The sequence below is a fragment of the Scaptodrosophila lebanonensis genome, unplaced genomic scaffold, assembly GCF_003285725.1.
Source record: "Scaptodrosophila lebanonensis strain 11010-0011.00,11010-0021.00 unplaced genomic scaffold, SlebRS2 tig00001415-arrow-pilon, whole genome shotgun sequence".
NCBI lineage: Eukaryota > Metazoa > Arthropoda > Insecta > Diptera > Drosophilidae > Scaptodrosophila > Scaptodrosophila lebanonensis.
The window spans coordinates 8,445,559-8,459,729 of NW_022060742.1; the positions used below are offsets into that span (position 1 = coordinate 8,445,559).

At 41.7% G+C, this 14,171-nt stretch overlaps 6 protein-coding genes across 6 annotated transcripts; 3 read left to right on the plus strand and 3 right to left on the minus strand.

The window, feature by feature from the left end:
* The first annotated feature begins 62 nt into the window (after positions 1–62).
* On the plus strand, positions 63–1,083 carry LOC115632523 (mediator of RNA polymerase II transcription subunit 4). Its single transcript, XM_030529719.1, has 2 exons — positions 63–341; positions 407–1,083. The coding sequence occupies exons 1-2, from the start codon at positions 93–95 to the stop codon at positions 920–922; spliced, it is 765 nt and encodes a 254-aa protein (XP_030385579.1). The 5' UTR covers positions 63–92; the 3' UTR covers positions 923–1,083.
* LOC115632522 lies at positions 1,078–3,470 on the minus strand. Its single transcript, XM_030529718.1, has 5 exons — positions 3,361–3,470; positions 2,774–2,927; positions 2,605–2,710; positions 2,221–2,547; positions 1,078–2,168 (listed from the first exon to the last, which is right to left on the minus strand). Exons 2-5 carry the CDS (start codon positions 2,833–2,835, stop codon positions 1,098–1,100), a joined length of 1,566 nt encoding a protein of 521 aa, XP_030385578.1. The 5' UTR covers positions 2,836–2,927; positions 3,361–3,470; the 3' UTR covers positions 1,078–1,097.
* Positions 3,471–3,668: 198 nt separating this feature from the next.
* Positions 3,669–7,859, plus strand: LOC115632494 (cell division cycle protein 27 homolog). The gene is made up of 4 exons (XM_030529671.1): positions 3,669–4,212; positions 4,308–4,383; positions 4,533–5,783; positions 5,862–7,859. The coding sequence occupies exons 1-4, from the start codon at positions 4,189–4,191 to the stop codon at positions 7,340–7,342; spliced, it is 2,832 nt and encodes a 943-aa protein (XP_030385531.1). The 5' UTR covers positions 3,669–4,188; the 3' UTR covers positions 7,343–7,859.
* A 418-nt stretch (positions 7,860–8,277) lies between these two features.
* LOC115632868 lies at positions 8,278–9,983 on the minus strand. The gene is made up of 2 exons (XM_030530132.1): positions 9,508–9,983; positions 8,278–9,432 (listed from the first exon to the last, which is right to left on the minus strand). The coding sequence occupies exons 1-2, from the start codon at positions 9,960–9,962 to the stop codon at positions 8,523–8,525; spliced, it is 1,365 nt and encodes a 454-aa protein (XP_030385992.1). The 5' UTR covers positions 9,963–9,983; the 3' UTR covers positions 8,278–8,522.
* Positions 9,984–10,150: 167 nt separating this feature from the next.
* On the plus strand, positions 10,151–11,488 carry LOC115632384. The gene is made up of 2 exons (XM_030529513.1): positions 10,151–10,652; positions 10,724–11,488. The coding sequence occupies exons 1-2, from the start codon at positions 10,183–10,185 to the stop codon at positions 11,427–11,429; spliced, it is 1,176 nt and encodes a 391-aa protein (XP_030385373.1). The 5' UTR covers positions 10,151–10,182; the 3' UTR covers positions 11,430–11,488.
* On the minus strand, positions 11,421–12,273 carry LOC115632385 (39S ribosomal protein L50, mitochondrial). The gene is made up of 3 exons (XM_030529514.1): positions 12,154–12,273; positions 11,986–12,092; positions 11,421–11,928 (listed from the first exon to the last, which is right to left on the minus strand). The coding sequence occupies exons 1-3, from the start codon at positions 12,208–12,210 to the stop codon at positions 11,487–11,489; spliced, it is 606 nt and encodes a 201-aa protein (XP_030385374.1). The 5' UTR covers positions 12,211–12,273; the 3' UTR covers positions 11,421–11,486.
* Between the last annotated feature and the right edge of the window lie 1,898 nt (positions 12,274–14,171).

A 14,171-nucleotide genomic window follows, 5' to 3' on the forward strand; every position in this document is an offset into this window, starting at 1 on the left:
GATGGCAGCTCCAATTATATCGATACCTCTGGTAAATGCTCGCAGCCCTTTCGCAGATTTTATTTGTTCGCGGAAGGCTTTAAATAAAAGCTATGTCGTTCCATTTAAGTACAAAGGAGAGACTGCTCCTTCTCATTGATGACATCGAAATGATTGCTAAAGAGCTCATCGAACAGGCCACCATGCCCAAACATCAGAAAATATCCAGTGTCGAGCACGCGTCACTTGTGGACCTGTTGGTGTCCAAAGACGAGGAGTTTCGCGAAATGCTAGAGCTGGCCGACGAGCAGGCAAAGGTTGAGGAATCCATGGACAAATTGCGTGCCAAGGTCGAGGTGCATGTAAGTAGCAAATGCGGTAGGATTTGACAGCCACTTTAACTTTACCTTTCACTTTTATACTTTAGGATCGTGAAATTCAGAAGTTGCAGAAATCCCTCAAGGACGCTGAGCTCGTGCTGTCCACAGCCATATTTCAGGCGCGTCAAAAGCTCGCCAGTATTAATCAGGCCAACAAACGTCCGGTTTCCTCAGAAGAACTCATCAAGTATGCACACCGCATTAGCTCTGCGAACGCCGTCAGTGCGCCTCTGACTTGGTGTATTGGTGACCTGCGAAGACCATATCCGACCGACATTGAAATGCGCAACGGCCTATTGGGTAAATCAGAGCAGAACATCAATGGCGGACCGGTAACACATCAAAGCAGTTGCATACCTCCTGACGCCCAACGCAATTTAAGTAGTGGCGGTGAGGTGCCCAACACTTACCAAAATCAATTTAACTGGAATCCTATGGGTGAGCTGCATATGACAATGGGTGCTTCGGGAAATTCGGTGGCTTTGTCAAAAGAGTCATCTGCTCAGGATGTCGAGGTTATGTCTACAGACAGCTCGAGCTCCAGCTCAAGCGACTCGCAATAATTTGCGATGTAAGGAGACTCATAGATTTAAGAGCATTAGCATCTACGTATTTAAGTTCATTATGAAATGTATTCAGTGCAGTGAGAATTTTTATAATTTGCGTGAAAAATCAAAACGCATTATTTATTACACAAATATTAAATTAATTCATTAGATCAAAATAATTATTTTTTATTCAATTTAAATTATATCTAAGTGGACTATATTGCAAAATTCGACCACCTTCATTTGTTACCATGACTTCCTCAGCATAAATAATGTTTTGTTGAAATTTAAGATCTTTTACCAGTATGGTATTCTTTCCAAATAACATACTTAGACATTCCCTGGGGCAATTGAAAAAAAACTGAATGCCTTTATAAAATATTTTGGAAAAATCCGATTCATCAAGCTGCGTCTCACAAACCTCTCTATAAAATTGTTCTAAATCGCTCCAAAGCGACTTTAGTTCCAAAGCCAAGTTAACGTCCAAGCGAACCAACAATTTGTCGGGTACTTGAACAGAGAAAGGACCATTACTGCTGCTTACTTGATTAAACACTATCCGTATTAGCTTGCTCTCTGCAATTATAGGTTTATCTTTTATGAACAGTTCAAGTTCTTCTAACACGATTTCAGAAACTTGGCTGTTTTGCAAAATGTTCAACTTCGATAAAGTTAGATACTTTTTATGATCCTCAAAATAGGCGGAGAAGTCCTTAACCATTACCGAGACTCTCGGGGCTTTTTTCTTCGTTGCAACATCGACTGTAAACGCCGCAATTATTCTACAATAATCCATGAGCTCCACTACAAAATCCCTCAACACAGAGTCGTAATTGATGCGAAACATTTCTATGGATACGTCCATAGAGGAGTCGCAGTAAGGACGTAGTTTGGCTCTGATATCCTTTAAATAAAAAGGGAAAGCCGACTTCAGAACAGGATTGTTTTCATCCGGGTATGGACTCCAATTAGACTCTAAATGATCAATTTTAAGGCCCACGCTGGTGTGATGGGAGAGTGTGTTACGATTCTCTTCGGTTCGATCAAGCACAATGTTTAAGTGAATAGTCCGTAAGCACAAAGCTTGATCCGTCACCCATAATGTAATATCTAAGATTTCCGCATCTATGCTGATATCATTTGGTCTAATATGGCTTATTCCATAGTCCAGAATGATCATTCTACAGTTCTCCGCTTTAGCCTCGATTAGACATTTAGAAAGGGGAAATTTGATTACAGCTGTCGGATGATCTACGAGAACCTAAAATGTATATTTATTTCAAGGAAGCTTAGAATAATATCAGCATACGAACATGAATCTCATTACGGCCAACAAGTCCGGGTAATTCGGTTTTCAGGTAAAACTCTGCCGTCGGAGCTTTAAGATATAAGCGCGATTTTAATTCATCGATCGTCAACTCTATCCCAAAGTCTTTTATATACACATTTATGAACTTTGAAAGCCATCTGATTCGGGCATGTACTTTATCGAAATCGAGATCATTTTTCCGTCCAACAGAATGATTACTGGCGGACTTACAAGAGTTTTTAGTTAATCGTAAGCCACATATGTCAATAGAAATCAGTTTTGAGAGGCCATGATTGAAGAGATTGCTGCCTAAATGCAACAGCTCTATTTCCTAAACAAGACGTAAGATAAGAAATAGTTGGATTTCCAAGCGTTAGGGCAATCTTACCACTGAAAAAACTGTATTGCTAAAGAAAACCTTTGTAAACGTTAAAAGGGGGAATTTGATTGCTCCGATCCGAATCTTGATGTTCAGTCGCTTTAGAAGATACCAACTAATGAACGAAATTAATCTATTAGTTAGTACAAATAGTTGACTTGACCTTCGTAGCACTCACCATATAACAAACAGAGTCAAATGAAAGCAAATTGAAACTAGTACGTAAAACAACATGTTCATTTGCTAAAAAGGGATGAAAACGTCTTAGGAATGTGTACGTCTTGTACTACTGGGAACATTACAGAAACTAATCAGCCAGCTCAGCGCTTCACCTGAAGGGAAGCAAGAAAACATTGTACATACATATGTATGTGCGAGTATATAAGAAAGCTTATCAAATGCCCTTATCGAAAATGTATGTACATATGTATATAAAATTCTGCGAATCCAGTCGATTGTAATTTTACAGAAAGGGGAATCCATACTAAGTTATAACGAATACTTTTTATTCGTTGTCTTATCAACCTTTATCTGATTGCGATTACAAATTGTGGATCGGGTGCAAAACAGGTGTAAAATATAGATCCATAAATAGTAACAAATTGGGTTTCTTTCTAATAAAACATAATGAGTATTCCTGGACACCTAGTTTATTAATTTGTCTAATGTAAGACGTAAGACAGGCTTTATGTTTCTCAAAAATTAAATGTAGACTTTTAAATAGTAGAATTCGGGCAACTGATTTGCATTCAAACAGCTCCTTACCAACGACTGATTTGAATTTAAATTCCGTTTAACAAGCATTCTTGACATTTGAATCGCTTTCCTTCGGAATTCTTTCTATTGGTCCAATTTTGAAATGGCCTTTCCGCAAACGACCGTAGTTGCTAGAACACCAATTTTTACTCTAAAGGTAGTGCCAAAAATGTTCATCGTTATCGTTAATGCTGAAAAGACCAGCATCGATACCTAGCTAGCGATACCAAGTAGTATGCCATCTTTGCTGCTGCTGCTGCCTTGCCATTCACACTAAAATCATAAAAGTTAGAAATTTTTTGCTAATAAAATGGAAAGCAGCTTATTTTTAGTAGTTTATATAATGGAAATATGGCAAAAGTTTAGTTAGATGTTGTGCAAATACATATGCGTTATATTTTGTGCGCGAATCATTAAGCAAAAACATTAAAAAGTGTTACAAAAAGTGACGGACGGTGTGGGCTTGAGTGAAGCAGCAGGCAGAAGAAGAAGCGTCGCCAGCAGCAAGTCTTAAACATAAGTGGTCAGAGGAGCACCCAACCAATCGTACACCCCGTGCTCGTTACACACATACCGTTTTACTTTTTTGCGTTTTTCTTGTAAATTTTACCGCTTGTGTGGCGTCAGTGTCGGCTTAAAGTGCGGCATGTTTAGATTTGTTATAAATATTGCATGTTGATTTGGTAAAACTTTGAACGCAGTGAGCAACCGAAACCGGATTTGAATCAAACTACATACTGCATACGGTAAATAGGACATCCCAAAGCTGATCGTGGAATTGGACAGCAGACGCAAAGAGAAGATAGGCAATAGCAAAATTTCTCTCAAAATTCAAATATGATGGTACAAGAGCCTGTGCAGGTAAATCGATACATAAAGAACAATGGCAATAACAGCGCATTGATTTTGAACATAACACTATTACCTGTTTCTGGCTTTCTTTCATCCGAATTTAGGCAGCCATATGGCATTGTCTGAACCACTACGATCACAAGGATGCCATATTCCTGGCCGAACGCCTCTGCTGTGAAGGTAAGTGTGAGCGTGCGCATGAAATTGCATGTAGTTTTCGACCTTGGCGTGTACACTCAGTCGCAACCTTCAGTAGGTTTCAGCTGATGTGTTTGGTGCTAGGTTTTGTAGTATTTGTGTAAATTAAATAAAACTTATCTGTTTTGCAGTGGAAAACGATGAGACGATATTCCTGTTAGCCACCAGCTATTACCGTTCCAATCTCGTGCATCAAGCCTATTGGCTGCTCAAGGAAAAGCCACGCCGTTCGCCTCAGTGTCGTTACTTGCTGGCCAAATGTGCCTACGAGCTTAAAAAGTATGCGGATGCCGAATGTGCGTTAATAAGCACGGGATTTGCAGACAATAAGAACTTCGACGAACTGCAAAAGGAGTTTGGTGAACTGGCATGTTTTGCCTATGAGCTAATTGCCCAAATTTGTGTTCGAACAGAACGCAACAAATTAGCTGCGAGCGCATTGAGGCGTGCTTTAAAATTGAATCCCTTCATGTGGCATGCCTTCGCCAATCTGTGCCTGCTGGGTCAGGACACGGATACGTCAACAATATTCCAAATCCACAGCACAGATGTGTTCAACACTTGCCAGGGCAATGCTAATCCTAATTCAATGGTGCTGTTTGGCGGCGCGCATTTGCTAAGCGATCAGCAACCCCAAAACCAACAGCAGCTGCAACAGCAAACCGCACTCGAGACTCTGCTGTTGAGTAATCTGAGCAATAATACGAATTATATATTGTCCACGCCAGTGGATCAACAGCCGGCGAATCAACAGCAGCAACAACAGCAGCAGCAAAACAATAACAGCGGCCTAGCCAACTTGCAGAATCTAATAACCCCTAATAACAACAATAATAACAACAATAATCTCAATAGCTCAATAACCATGCTGAGAGGCGGTGGGGGTATAGCCTTGCAGCAGAATAGCCAAAACACCAATATGCTAATGCTGGAAGACACGCCCATGGCGTATGCGCACGATACAAGTGGCGTGACGGCATTACCAGCTGGTCAACAACAGCAGCAGCAGCTTTATGATGGCGCTGGGACACCATTCCGCAAACAATTCAAATATCTGTCAAACCTCTCTCCATTGACACCCAGCTTTGGCATCATGCCCCTAACTAGTCCATGTGCTGCTGGCAATGGTGATGGTTCTTTCATTGCCAACTTCAATACGTCGGCTGTGCAGTCCAATTTAAACATTAGCTACTCACCGTTGCCCCAAATGCTGGTCGAAGTCAATCAGGAGCCCAAGATTATGGGTAAAAAGCTGAAAACACATGTCGGCGGCATTATCAATCGCAAGGATACTAGCAGTAATAATAAACCCGCCGTTTTCACACAGACCGGCAATATAACTCCGCGCACGCCAAACAATGTTGGCAATCCGAATACGGGGGGTAAGTAAAGAGCAATAATTCGAGGAACGGTATCAAGCATACGAATCAAACTCATATTTCATTATTTTCTTTCCACAGTGGCTCCCAATCCAAATGCCGCTGTACGGCGAAGCTCGCGCCTGTTCAGCAATTCAGCGTACTCGGTTAAGGAGAACAACAAATCGCCGAATATAACCAACAATAAATTTGTACAGCCGCGTTCGCCGCCGCGAAAAACAAAGACGCGCATGCCCAAAATCTGTTTAAATAATGAGCTTATTGAGGAGAAGTCCCATCATCTGACTGACAAGCTAAGTGAAAAGCAGGCGCGTAAAGAGAAAGTCGAGACAATTACATCGGCGACGGGTAATAACAACAACAACAATCGGAATGCTGCCGAGGATGCCAAAGTGCTTCTCAATAATAGCCTAAACAATGCGCAAACGATGGCACATCAGTTGTTGGGCATGAAGAAGCAATCGGCCGATGGATTAATGTCGTTGCTGCGCGATCTTGGCGACGGCTATAAATTGCTATCCACCTTTCAATGCAAGGCGGCCATAAAGCAGTTTGAATCGACGATACCAAAGCATCATTTGTGTTCCAGTTGGGTGCAATCTTTGATTGCCATGTCCAATTATGAGATGCGCGACTATGAGGCTGCAGTTACGATTTTCAAGCGCATACATGAAGCGGAGCCATGTCGTCTGGATTATATGGAAATATATTCAACATCGCTTTGGCATTTGCAGAAGGAAGTTGAATTATCGGCACTGGCGCAAGATCTAATCAATCAGGACAAAAGTAATCCAGTAACGTGGTGTGTGGCCGGCAATTGTTTCTCTTTGCACAAAGAACACGAAACGGCCATAAAGTTCTTCAAACGTGCCGTTCAAGTGGATGCAGATTTTGTGTACAGCTACACCTTATTGGGCCATGAGCTTGCACTCACGGAAGAATTCGACAAGGCCATGGACTATTTCCGTGCAGCCGTGGTGCGTGATCCAAGGCATTATAATGCTTGGTTTGGCATTGGCACCATCTATTCCAAGCAGGAGAAATACGAACTGGCTGAACTGCATTATGTGAAGGCGTTAAAAATTAATCCACAGAACTCTGTCATACTGGTCCACATCGGAGCCATGCAGTTCTTTATGCAGAAAAAGGATTTGGCATTGCAGACGCTCAATACGGCGGCCACATTGGATCCTAAAAATCCGCTCGCGCGCTTCCATCGTGGCTCCATATACTTTTCCCTCGGAAAGTATCAGGAGGCGTTACGCGAGCTAGAGGAACTCAAGGAGATTGTGCCAAAGGAGTCTGTGGTGTTCTATTTAATTGGAAAAATACACAAAACGCTGGGCAACATGGATCTGGCATTAATGCATTTCAGCTGGGCCACCGATCTGGACCCCAAAGGTGCAAATAATCAAATGAAAGATGCCTTCGATTCAATGGCCCATCCCAGCTGTTGTCCGGCTAGCGATACCGCCTTGGATGTCGACTTCGAACCAACCTCGGAGCGCTCAGATGACTCGACGCAAGCGCAACAGGATGTTAGCTATGATAGTGACTATTAGGCATGTCTCGGACCCCGATATGTATATAGATATATATTTATGCAAATAGGAAAGAAAACTCCAGCTGCTACTCCAATCTCGTCGTTATCGTCGCCGCTTTCTGTAAGTTTCCAGCGGCAGCAGAGCAAACCAATTATGAAGCATAATAAAGTCTAAACAGAACTCGTAGCATTAGTAACTTTAAGAAAAGATCGAAACGTAAAAAATTATAACGGTTTAAAGAACTCTGTGCACTCTGAATGTTTAAGGCAAAACCAAAAGAAAAAAACAAAAAAAAAAGTATACACAAACTAAATTATACGAATGCAAATTAAAATTATTACTATTAAATTGTACAAGTTAAATAAGTTTGAGTCGTGTTTGCACGGCAGAGCTTGACGGCGTCGAAGGCCGGCGAGGCAGCTAAAAAAAAAAACAAAAAACTGAATCCAAACAACGGGGATCGACGCTGTGAAGTGCTGGCCATTATGCGTAATAATAACAAAAACAAAGAAAGAGAATATACAATTTAATCAGATATTTAAAAAAAAATGCCAATATTTTTGATTCAATTTCTTGCTACATACGCAGGGAGATGATAGTTATATACATTTATCATATATGAGTATCTAAGCTCATGTGCAGTTTAGATGATGGGTGCTTTAGGTATTGATTCATGTTTTGATGGTACAAAACCTTAATAGTGCCTACATTCCATATATGCGGTAGGTAAAAAATAAAATTGGTTCTGTATAAATCTTTTTATACCCTGTACCCAAAGGATAGAAGTGTATACTAGTATTTTGCGAATGTATAAGAGCTAGTAACCAAACTTGGTCTCCAGATTCTTCTAATCCCGAGAAAGGACATTTTTTTCTGATGCACCCACATCCTCCGCTTATTAGTAATTTTCCATATTAAGTTTCATCATGATATCTTAATTGTAAAGAAATTTATAGCCACAATATTAATATCTGCCCAAGCTTTGTTGCCTCAGCTGTTGTTGCTGCTGTTAAGGATGTTTTAAATAAGATTTCACTGAATTTGGGTAGAGAATCTAATTGTTCGTCAAACTGTTCCCGAATTTATTATTTTTATATGGAAAATTTGGATCGTTGGTTTTAATATTAGGAAAACTTTAAAAACAAATTTAGACACGGTTAAAAACATATGCTCAAGCTTTCAACTATTCTCAATCCATTCATTTTTTGTATGGCACAGTTGGCATTTCTTCGTCGTCTATTTCATCATCTGGTGTCGATTTGTACTTGTATGTGAGGCACATTTCTTGAAGTTGATCATATGTAAGTTGTTCGGTAATGTCGAGCACGGCACGCAATCTGTTAAGATCCACATTAAGCATAACGGCTATGGCGGGCAGATGCTCATCCTGCAGTCGATATTTGCGCGTGTTTGCGATTTGTAGCGCGTTGCGTATTTTTGTAGTACCGAATATTTCGGCCAGTGATTCACTCAGAGATGGTGAAGTGGACGTTGATGTTTGTGGAGATCTAGGACGCAGATCTGACGATTGACCATAGATCTCGCCATAGGTGGCAGTGAGTGCAAGCGGTGTCGTATCCTGTGAGGGGCATATATGACACAGTTTAGCGGCAATAGCAGTTGTTTCACGGCTTGTTCCCTGATCTATTTCGGAAATTAGCTTTTGTATAGGTGGGCCAACACCATTAATGGCTCTTTGAAAGGCCACGCGCTGTAGTTCGGCTTTGATATCAGTCAGATAGGTGGTTGCATTAGGCGATTGTTCCTGTGCCTGTTGCAATGGCGGAATCTGGTGGACGAAATGTTCTGGGTATTGAGCGGGGAGCAGTGACTGTGTGGATGTCACAGCTGCTCCCAAGGCCGCGCTAAACGCGTGTCTATTATAAGGGGCTGCGGTATTGCGATTTACAATCGGCGTTCTGTACTGTAGCAGAGATGACGGCGCTGAAAGAATTGCTTCCGCTATCTGTGTCGGCTGACCAGAAATAGAAAAGAGTGAAGACGAGGCTTGACCTGATATCGGCTGAGCAGCAGTTGTAGTTGGACCCGGCAGTGACGCTGTAACCGTTTCCTTTAGCTTGCGAGAATTGCCTCTTTTTTGATTTGTGCTTAAACCGAAAAAATAAATTGATTAATTGGATATATACAAGTACATACAAATATGTATGTATGTATCAGCTTACGTTTTCTTGGGAGCACAATTAGTTTGCGATCGAGCTTTGGATGGATTAGGATTACGGCTGCGTTTCGCGGCGGCCGGCTTTTTTTTCAATAACTCAATGGAGCCGTTATTATTGGCAACATGGTTTTGAACTTGGCTAAGTGCTGTTGGTTGTTGCTCCTGACTCAGCGCAAGGCTTAAAACGCCTTTTAGAGAATAGCCAGTGGGTCGATTAGGTGGCAGTTGACTGCATTCCTCATCCGTCTCAGTAAATAATTGTGGTGATTTTGTCTTCCGGATCTCACGATGCTCCCTGTTTTCTATTGACTTCGCAGCTACTACCGCTTCCGTTTTATCCAGCAATCGTTGGGAGCGTCGCAATGGTGGTGAACTCATCAATTTGTGCATACTCTCCGCTTCAGGACCGTAAGTGGGGACTTGACTTGCCGACACGTTCAAGTCCATAGAATACAACATGTATTTAAAAAATTAATTAAACGGAAATATTTTCACAAATTACAAATGACAAATACCGTTACAATACTGCATCTGCCTGCTGAGTTGCAATCCAATTATCGATAGCACATTGTACTACGGTTGTTCTATTGCGGTAACTGTGACTTATCCCCCATCTCTATGGGGTTGTAGTATTTTATGGGCCTATCAACCAACATTTATTTATTTTTATTTTCCCCAAATGGCAGCTGCAAAGAAAATAAATGCGGCTTTACGCGATCCCACCGCTCCAGGATACAATGTTGCACGCGATCCTACCCTGGTGCGCAATCGTATATTTGTCGGAAACCTTCCAAGCTGCACGCGAGAGGAGCTTGAAAGTATTTGCCATCCGTATGGCAAAGTAATTGGGTCCTTGGTTCAAACTCATTTTGGTTTTGTACAATTCGAGTCGGAGGAGGTAGCCGATAAATGTGCAGCGGCCCTAAACAAGTCCATTTTCAAATCCAATGCATTAACAGTGCGCAACGCAAGCGTCAAAGCTTGGCCCAGTCAGAGTGGCAAAAAGGGCCTGCAAAACACAATAGCCGGCATTGGTGTTGGAGCCAATACAGTAGGACCAACAGTAAATACTGTTCAATGTGTGCCCGCTCCTTCAGAAGTCGTTCCCATTAATGATTGTGAGATCATTGTGGTTAACCGAGAAAACACGTATGTAGTATAACTCAAATTGATGGTCATTAAAACTTAAGTCGACATGTTTATTATGTTCGCCCTATTAGTAAATACGCAGAATTTGTTGAAGAACGTCTTACGCAGGCTGGTATGCTTGTAGATGTGCTTTATCCCAACGAGGACGTAATGCTGGGCAAGGTTTTGGCAAACATTTCAGCCCGTGGTTGCCTTTACGCGGTTCTGGTGACGCCTCAGCATCAAAAGCTAAACAGCATTACCGTAAATATTCTGTATGGGGTGCCGGCAGAGCATCGTAATATGCCTGTGGAGGATGCCATCACATTAATTGCCACTGACTTTCGATTGAAAAAGCATCGGGACAATGCAATGCCAAAAAATGCACCACCGCCGCCACCACAGCCCCCTCAAAAGATTATTCAGCATCAGTACCGACATCCGGAACCCATGCAGCAGCTATTAAACCTGTTGGCCGATAATCGAGCGTTACGGTCATTTGAATATGAAACCCTAATCAAATATTTACAGGAGAGGCATGTCAAACAATTAGCCGTGGAGCATGGAGAGGCAAAATTACAAGAAATTGATCCGGAAATTGAGTTGCAAAAGAAGATTCTTAGTATCATGAATAAACCTTCGGTGACCGATATCAATTATGAACTCATGTATCCCACTTTTGAGGCGGCACGGGAGGACACAAGGCTAATTCAATTGTTGGAGGATCCACGCGTATTCGCTGCTTTGGAAAGTATTTACGACTCCGATTTGACGGACACAATAGCAAAGTACCTTTAAAAACATCATCGCATTTTATTATATTCACTGTAAACATTTACATATTTAATTAAAACATTATGGCCAAGATCGTTTTGCCTCATGCCCTTCGTACTTGCTCCTATACTTGAGGCCTGTAACCAAAGTGGAGCTTTTGGGGAAAGCCGTTTGACCGTTGAATTTAGAGTCGGTCTCCGGATGAAAACGCACGTAGTCATACTGTATGTGGAGGTTTTCTGGCAGCTCTATACGCTTCAATGCATCAAACGGCACGGTGGTGTCCACGGGAGTCGTATAGAAGGCAATCACATCGGCAATGCTGGTCAGCTCGTGCACCTGTGAGTTCGGTACACCGTGTTTCAGTTCTTGAAAGCATGCAGCCAGGAACTCAAATTTTTGCTTTAAATCTGAGAATATGTGATTGTCGCCGCCTTGGACCAGCTGCAGCGACGCTGCCACTGCCCGAACACGCTCTGCCGCATCGTTGGGCGGAGCGTACGGCTTGTGTGGGCGTAAAAAGCTATGGACATGTGACTATATAATACAGGGATCGCAACAAAATAAACAAACCGCATACCCTTTGGAGGCGATCGATTCGCCTACAGCATCCAGTGTTTTGATCTGTTTTGGCGCCCCACGCTTAGCTGCAGTGGCGTAACTCGCCCACCATAGCCTTTTTGCGATCTGTAGGTGAAGGTTGTGAAGCAATTTTCGTTGCAGTTCAAATATTATTATATTTACTCACATTTTCCGACACAAGTAGGCCTTTACGTAAATTCATGATTGTGATGTGCAACACCATCTGTGGAAGCTTATAGCATTTCACAACACTGACAAACAGCCGTATGGCCGCCTTCCATAATGCTTGCCATCTCTAGGGTCGACAAGACTATCGATAGTTTGACAGCTCCTCACTTACTGTTCGGTCTCGTCTCGTAAATTTTTGATTAAAATTTTCGCGAAGTAAAATAATTAAATTACTGCAAACACTGAGAGCTAAGTGTGTACGTGCTAAACGTGTTATTATTAAGTTCTGCCTCACTGAAATGTTTGAAAATGGCGTTTAAAGGATATCAAAAAATCGATTGAAATGTATGAGAATAGAAAGTGGCACAAAAATGTAAATGATGATAAAACCGAAAGCAAAGAAGATTCCAAAAGAAATGCGAAAAAATATATACGCGTGCATGTGTGTGCGAGCGAGCGAGCGCTTAACGAGCAGTTTAAAGTAAATAAGTGAAGTGCAGTAGATGTTGATTTGTTTAACATTATTTTAAACATAAAATCAGCCATAATAACATTTAAATATTTCCGAAGCATTTTCACAGAGCACAGAAATAATTGTAATAGCGGTCATTATCTGCGCTTTGTTGCTTCTACATATAACGTCTGTATGTATTGCATATGTGTGAGAGTGTGGGGGGCACAACTTTGTGCGTCAGCGCGTGTGTGTGTGGGTTAAGGACCAGACAGGTCGGCGTGTCGTGCAACAAATAATGAAATTCTTCAAACAAACCAATGTACGGATAAGTGTAAATTAAATTAAAATTAACTTTTTGAAACGGTCTCACACTAAACAGTGGTTGCTCGCGTCATTGCAATGTAGGTGCGTTTGCGTATATATGTATGTGTGCCATATGAATGCGAGAGGAATGCTTGCTTAGTGTTGAGCAGTGCATGAAATAAATAGGCAACAGATTCTTTGCTTAATAATCTGTTCAAGAGAAATTTGTGGCATCGCTTAGCATCTTTCTCATTTAAACTGTGGTTAATTTTCATAATCCAAACGTACTATTTCTAGACGTTTTTCATTTGGTGTAACAAACGATTAAAAATATCTTCATCAGAGCTGCAATGCCGCATCGATCTGGTTATTGGCCGGAAATATCGGTTTTAAAACCAAAAATTGCATCCCTCAGCAGCATTAAAGAGAGAGAGAGAGAGAGCGCATTTAATAAACAGAGCCGCCAACCACAAACGTACATAAATAAAGTAAAACTTGTTTAAACTGTTCGCTCTTGGGCCTGCACTCTGCTTGCAAAAAGAGCAGAAGCCGCTATTCGTTGCGCAGCCACTATGTGTTTGTCCATTGTTGTTGTTTCTGCTGTGTTTTAATGTGTGTACGTGTGAGTGAGTTTATGTGTGGAGAACTTACAAATCTTCTTTTGAGCAAGCTGCTGCTTTTGCTCGTCACTCGCTACTCGCTGATACTACTGCCGCTCTTTATATACAACAATACAACTGCTGTTGCTGAGGATGGTACAAACAACCTCGAGTGCGCAGGTCTGTTTGTCGGTATTCTCTTCATGTGTCGTCATATGATGTTCCGTAGCCATGTTGCATTATGCTTAATAGTGTTACCATGTCCCGCGCAGTTAAAATTATAAATTTGTGGTGTGTGGTGTGATTTTGATTGCGTTTTCTTGATTGCTGGCAAGAAATGAAATGAAGCAAAAGAGGCCGCCAAATCGAACCGATTAGTGTTTGTATAAAAATCGCATATATAATCCCACGTAAAAATATCAAAAACCGACCGGAGAGTCCTATGCTATGATGACGTTCCATCTCATTGAGAGTAGTAAAGTTGCAGTCTTTACTGCTATACCTTCTCTCTTCTTACCGTAATTGCTCAGCAGTAGGCAGCAAGCACTACTCCAAAGCAAAAGCAAACCTAGACGAGCAAAATTTCCATTGTGTATGGCGATGTCGCCGTCGTCGTTTCTGTTGCTGTCGCCGTTGCCGTTGCCAGTCAGCAGAGCAAGC

What these genes read in the sequence shown, in the direction of transcription:
- LOC115632523 (XM_030529719.1), top strand. Translation starts at nt 93, where the DNA reads ATGTCGTTCCATTTAAGTACAAAGGAGAGACTGCTCCTTCTCATTGAT. An exon ending in GTGCCAAGGTCGAGGTGCAT is followed by an intron (nt 342 to 406) that starts GTAAGTAGCAAA and finishes TTTATACTTTAG; the next exon opens with GATCGTGAAATTCAGAAGTT.
- LOC115632522 (XM_030529718.1), bottom strand. Translation starts at nt 2,835, where the DNA reads ATGAACATGTTGTTTTACGTACTAGTTTCAATTTGCTTTCATTTGACT. An exon ending in GCAATACAGTTTTTTCAGTG is followed by an intron (nt 2,548 to 2,604) that starts GTAAGATTGCCC and finishes CGTCTTGTTTAG; the next exon opens with GAAATAGAGCTGTTGCATTT. An exon ending in TTGGCCGTAATGAGATTCAT is followed by an intron (nt 2,169 to 2,220) that starts GTTCGTATGCTG and finishes TATACATTTTAG; the next exon opens with GTTCTCGTAGATCATCCGAC.
- LOC115632494 (XM_030529671.1), top strand. Translation starts at nt 4,189, where the DNA reads ATGATGGTACAAGAGCCTGTGCAG. An exon ending in TGGTACAAGAGCCTGTGCAG is followed by an intron (nt 4,213 to 4,307) that starts GTAAATCGATAC and finishes ATCCGAATTTAG; the next exon opens with GCAGCCATATGGCATTGTCT. An exon ending in TGGCAATCCGAATACGGGGG is followed by an intron (nt 5,784 to 5,861) that starts GTAAGTAAAGAG and finishes TTCTTTCCACAG; the next exon opens with TGGCTCCCAATCCAAATGCC.
- LOC115632868 (XM_030530132.1), bottom strand. Translation starts at nt 9,962, where the DNA reads ATGTTGTATTCTATGGACTTGAACGTGTCGGCAAGTCAAGTCCCCACT. An exon ending in AATTGTGCTCCCAAGAAAAC is followed by an intron (nt 9,433 to 9,507) that starts GTAAGCTGATAC and finishes TTTCGGTTTAAG; the next exon opens with CACAAATCAAAAAAGAGGCA.
- LOC115632384 (XM_030529513.1), top strand. Translation starts at nt 10,183, where the DNA reads ATGGCAGCTGCAAAGAAAATAAATGCGGCTTTACGCGATCCCACCGCT. An exon ending in GTGGTTAACCGAGAAAACAC is followed by an intron (nt 10,653 to 10,723) that starts GTATGTAGTATA and finishes TCGCCCTATTAG; the next exon opens with TAAATACGCAGAATTTGTTG.
- LOC115632385 (XM_030529514.1), bottom strand. Translation starts at nt 12,210, where the DNA reads ATGGTGTTGCACATCACAATCATGAATTTACGTAAAGGCCTACTTGTG. An exon ending in GCCTACTTGTGTCGGAAAAT is followed by an intron (nt 12,093 to 12,153) that starts GTGAGTAAATAT and finishes CTTCACCTACAG; the next exon opens with ATCGCAAAAAGGCTATGGTG. An exon ending in GAATCGATCGCCTCCAAAGG is followed by an intron (nt 11,929 to 11,985) that starts GTATGCGGTTTG and finishes ACATGTCCATAG; the next exon opens with CTTTTTACGCCCACACAAGC.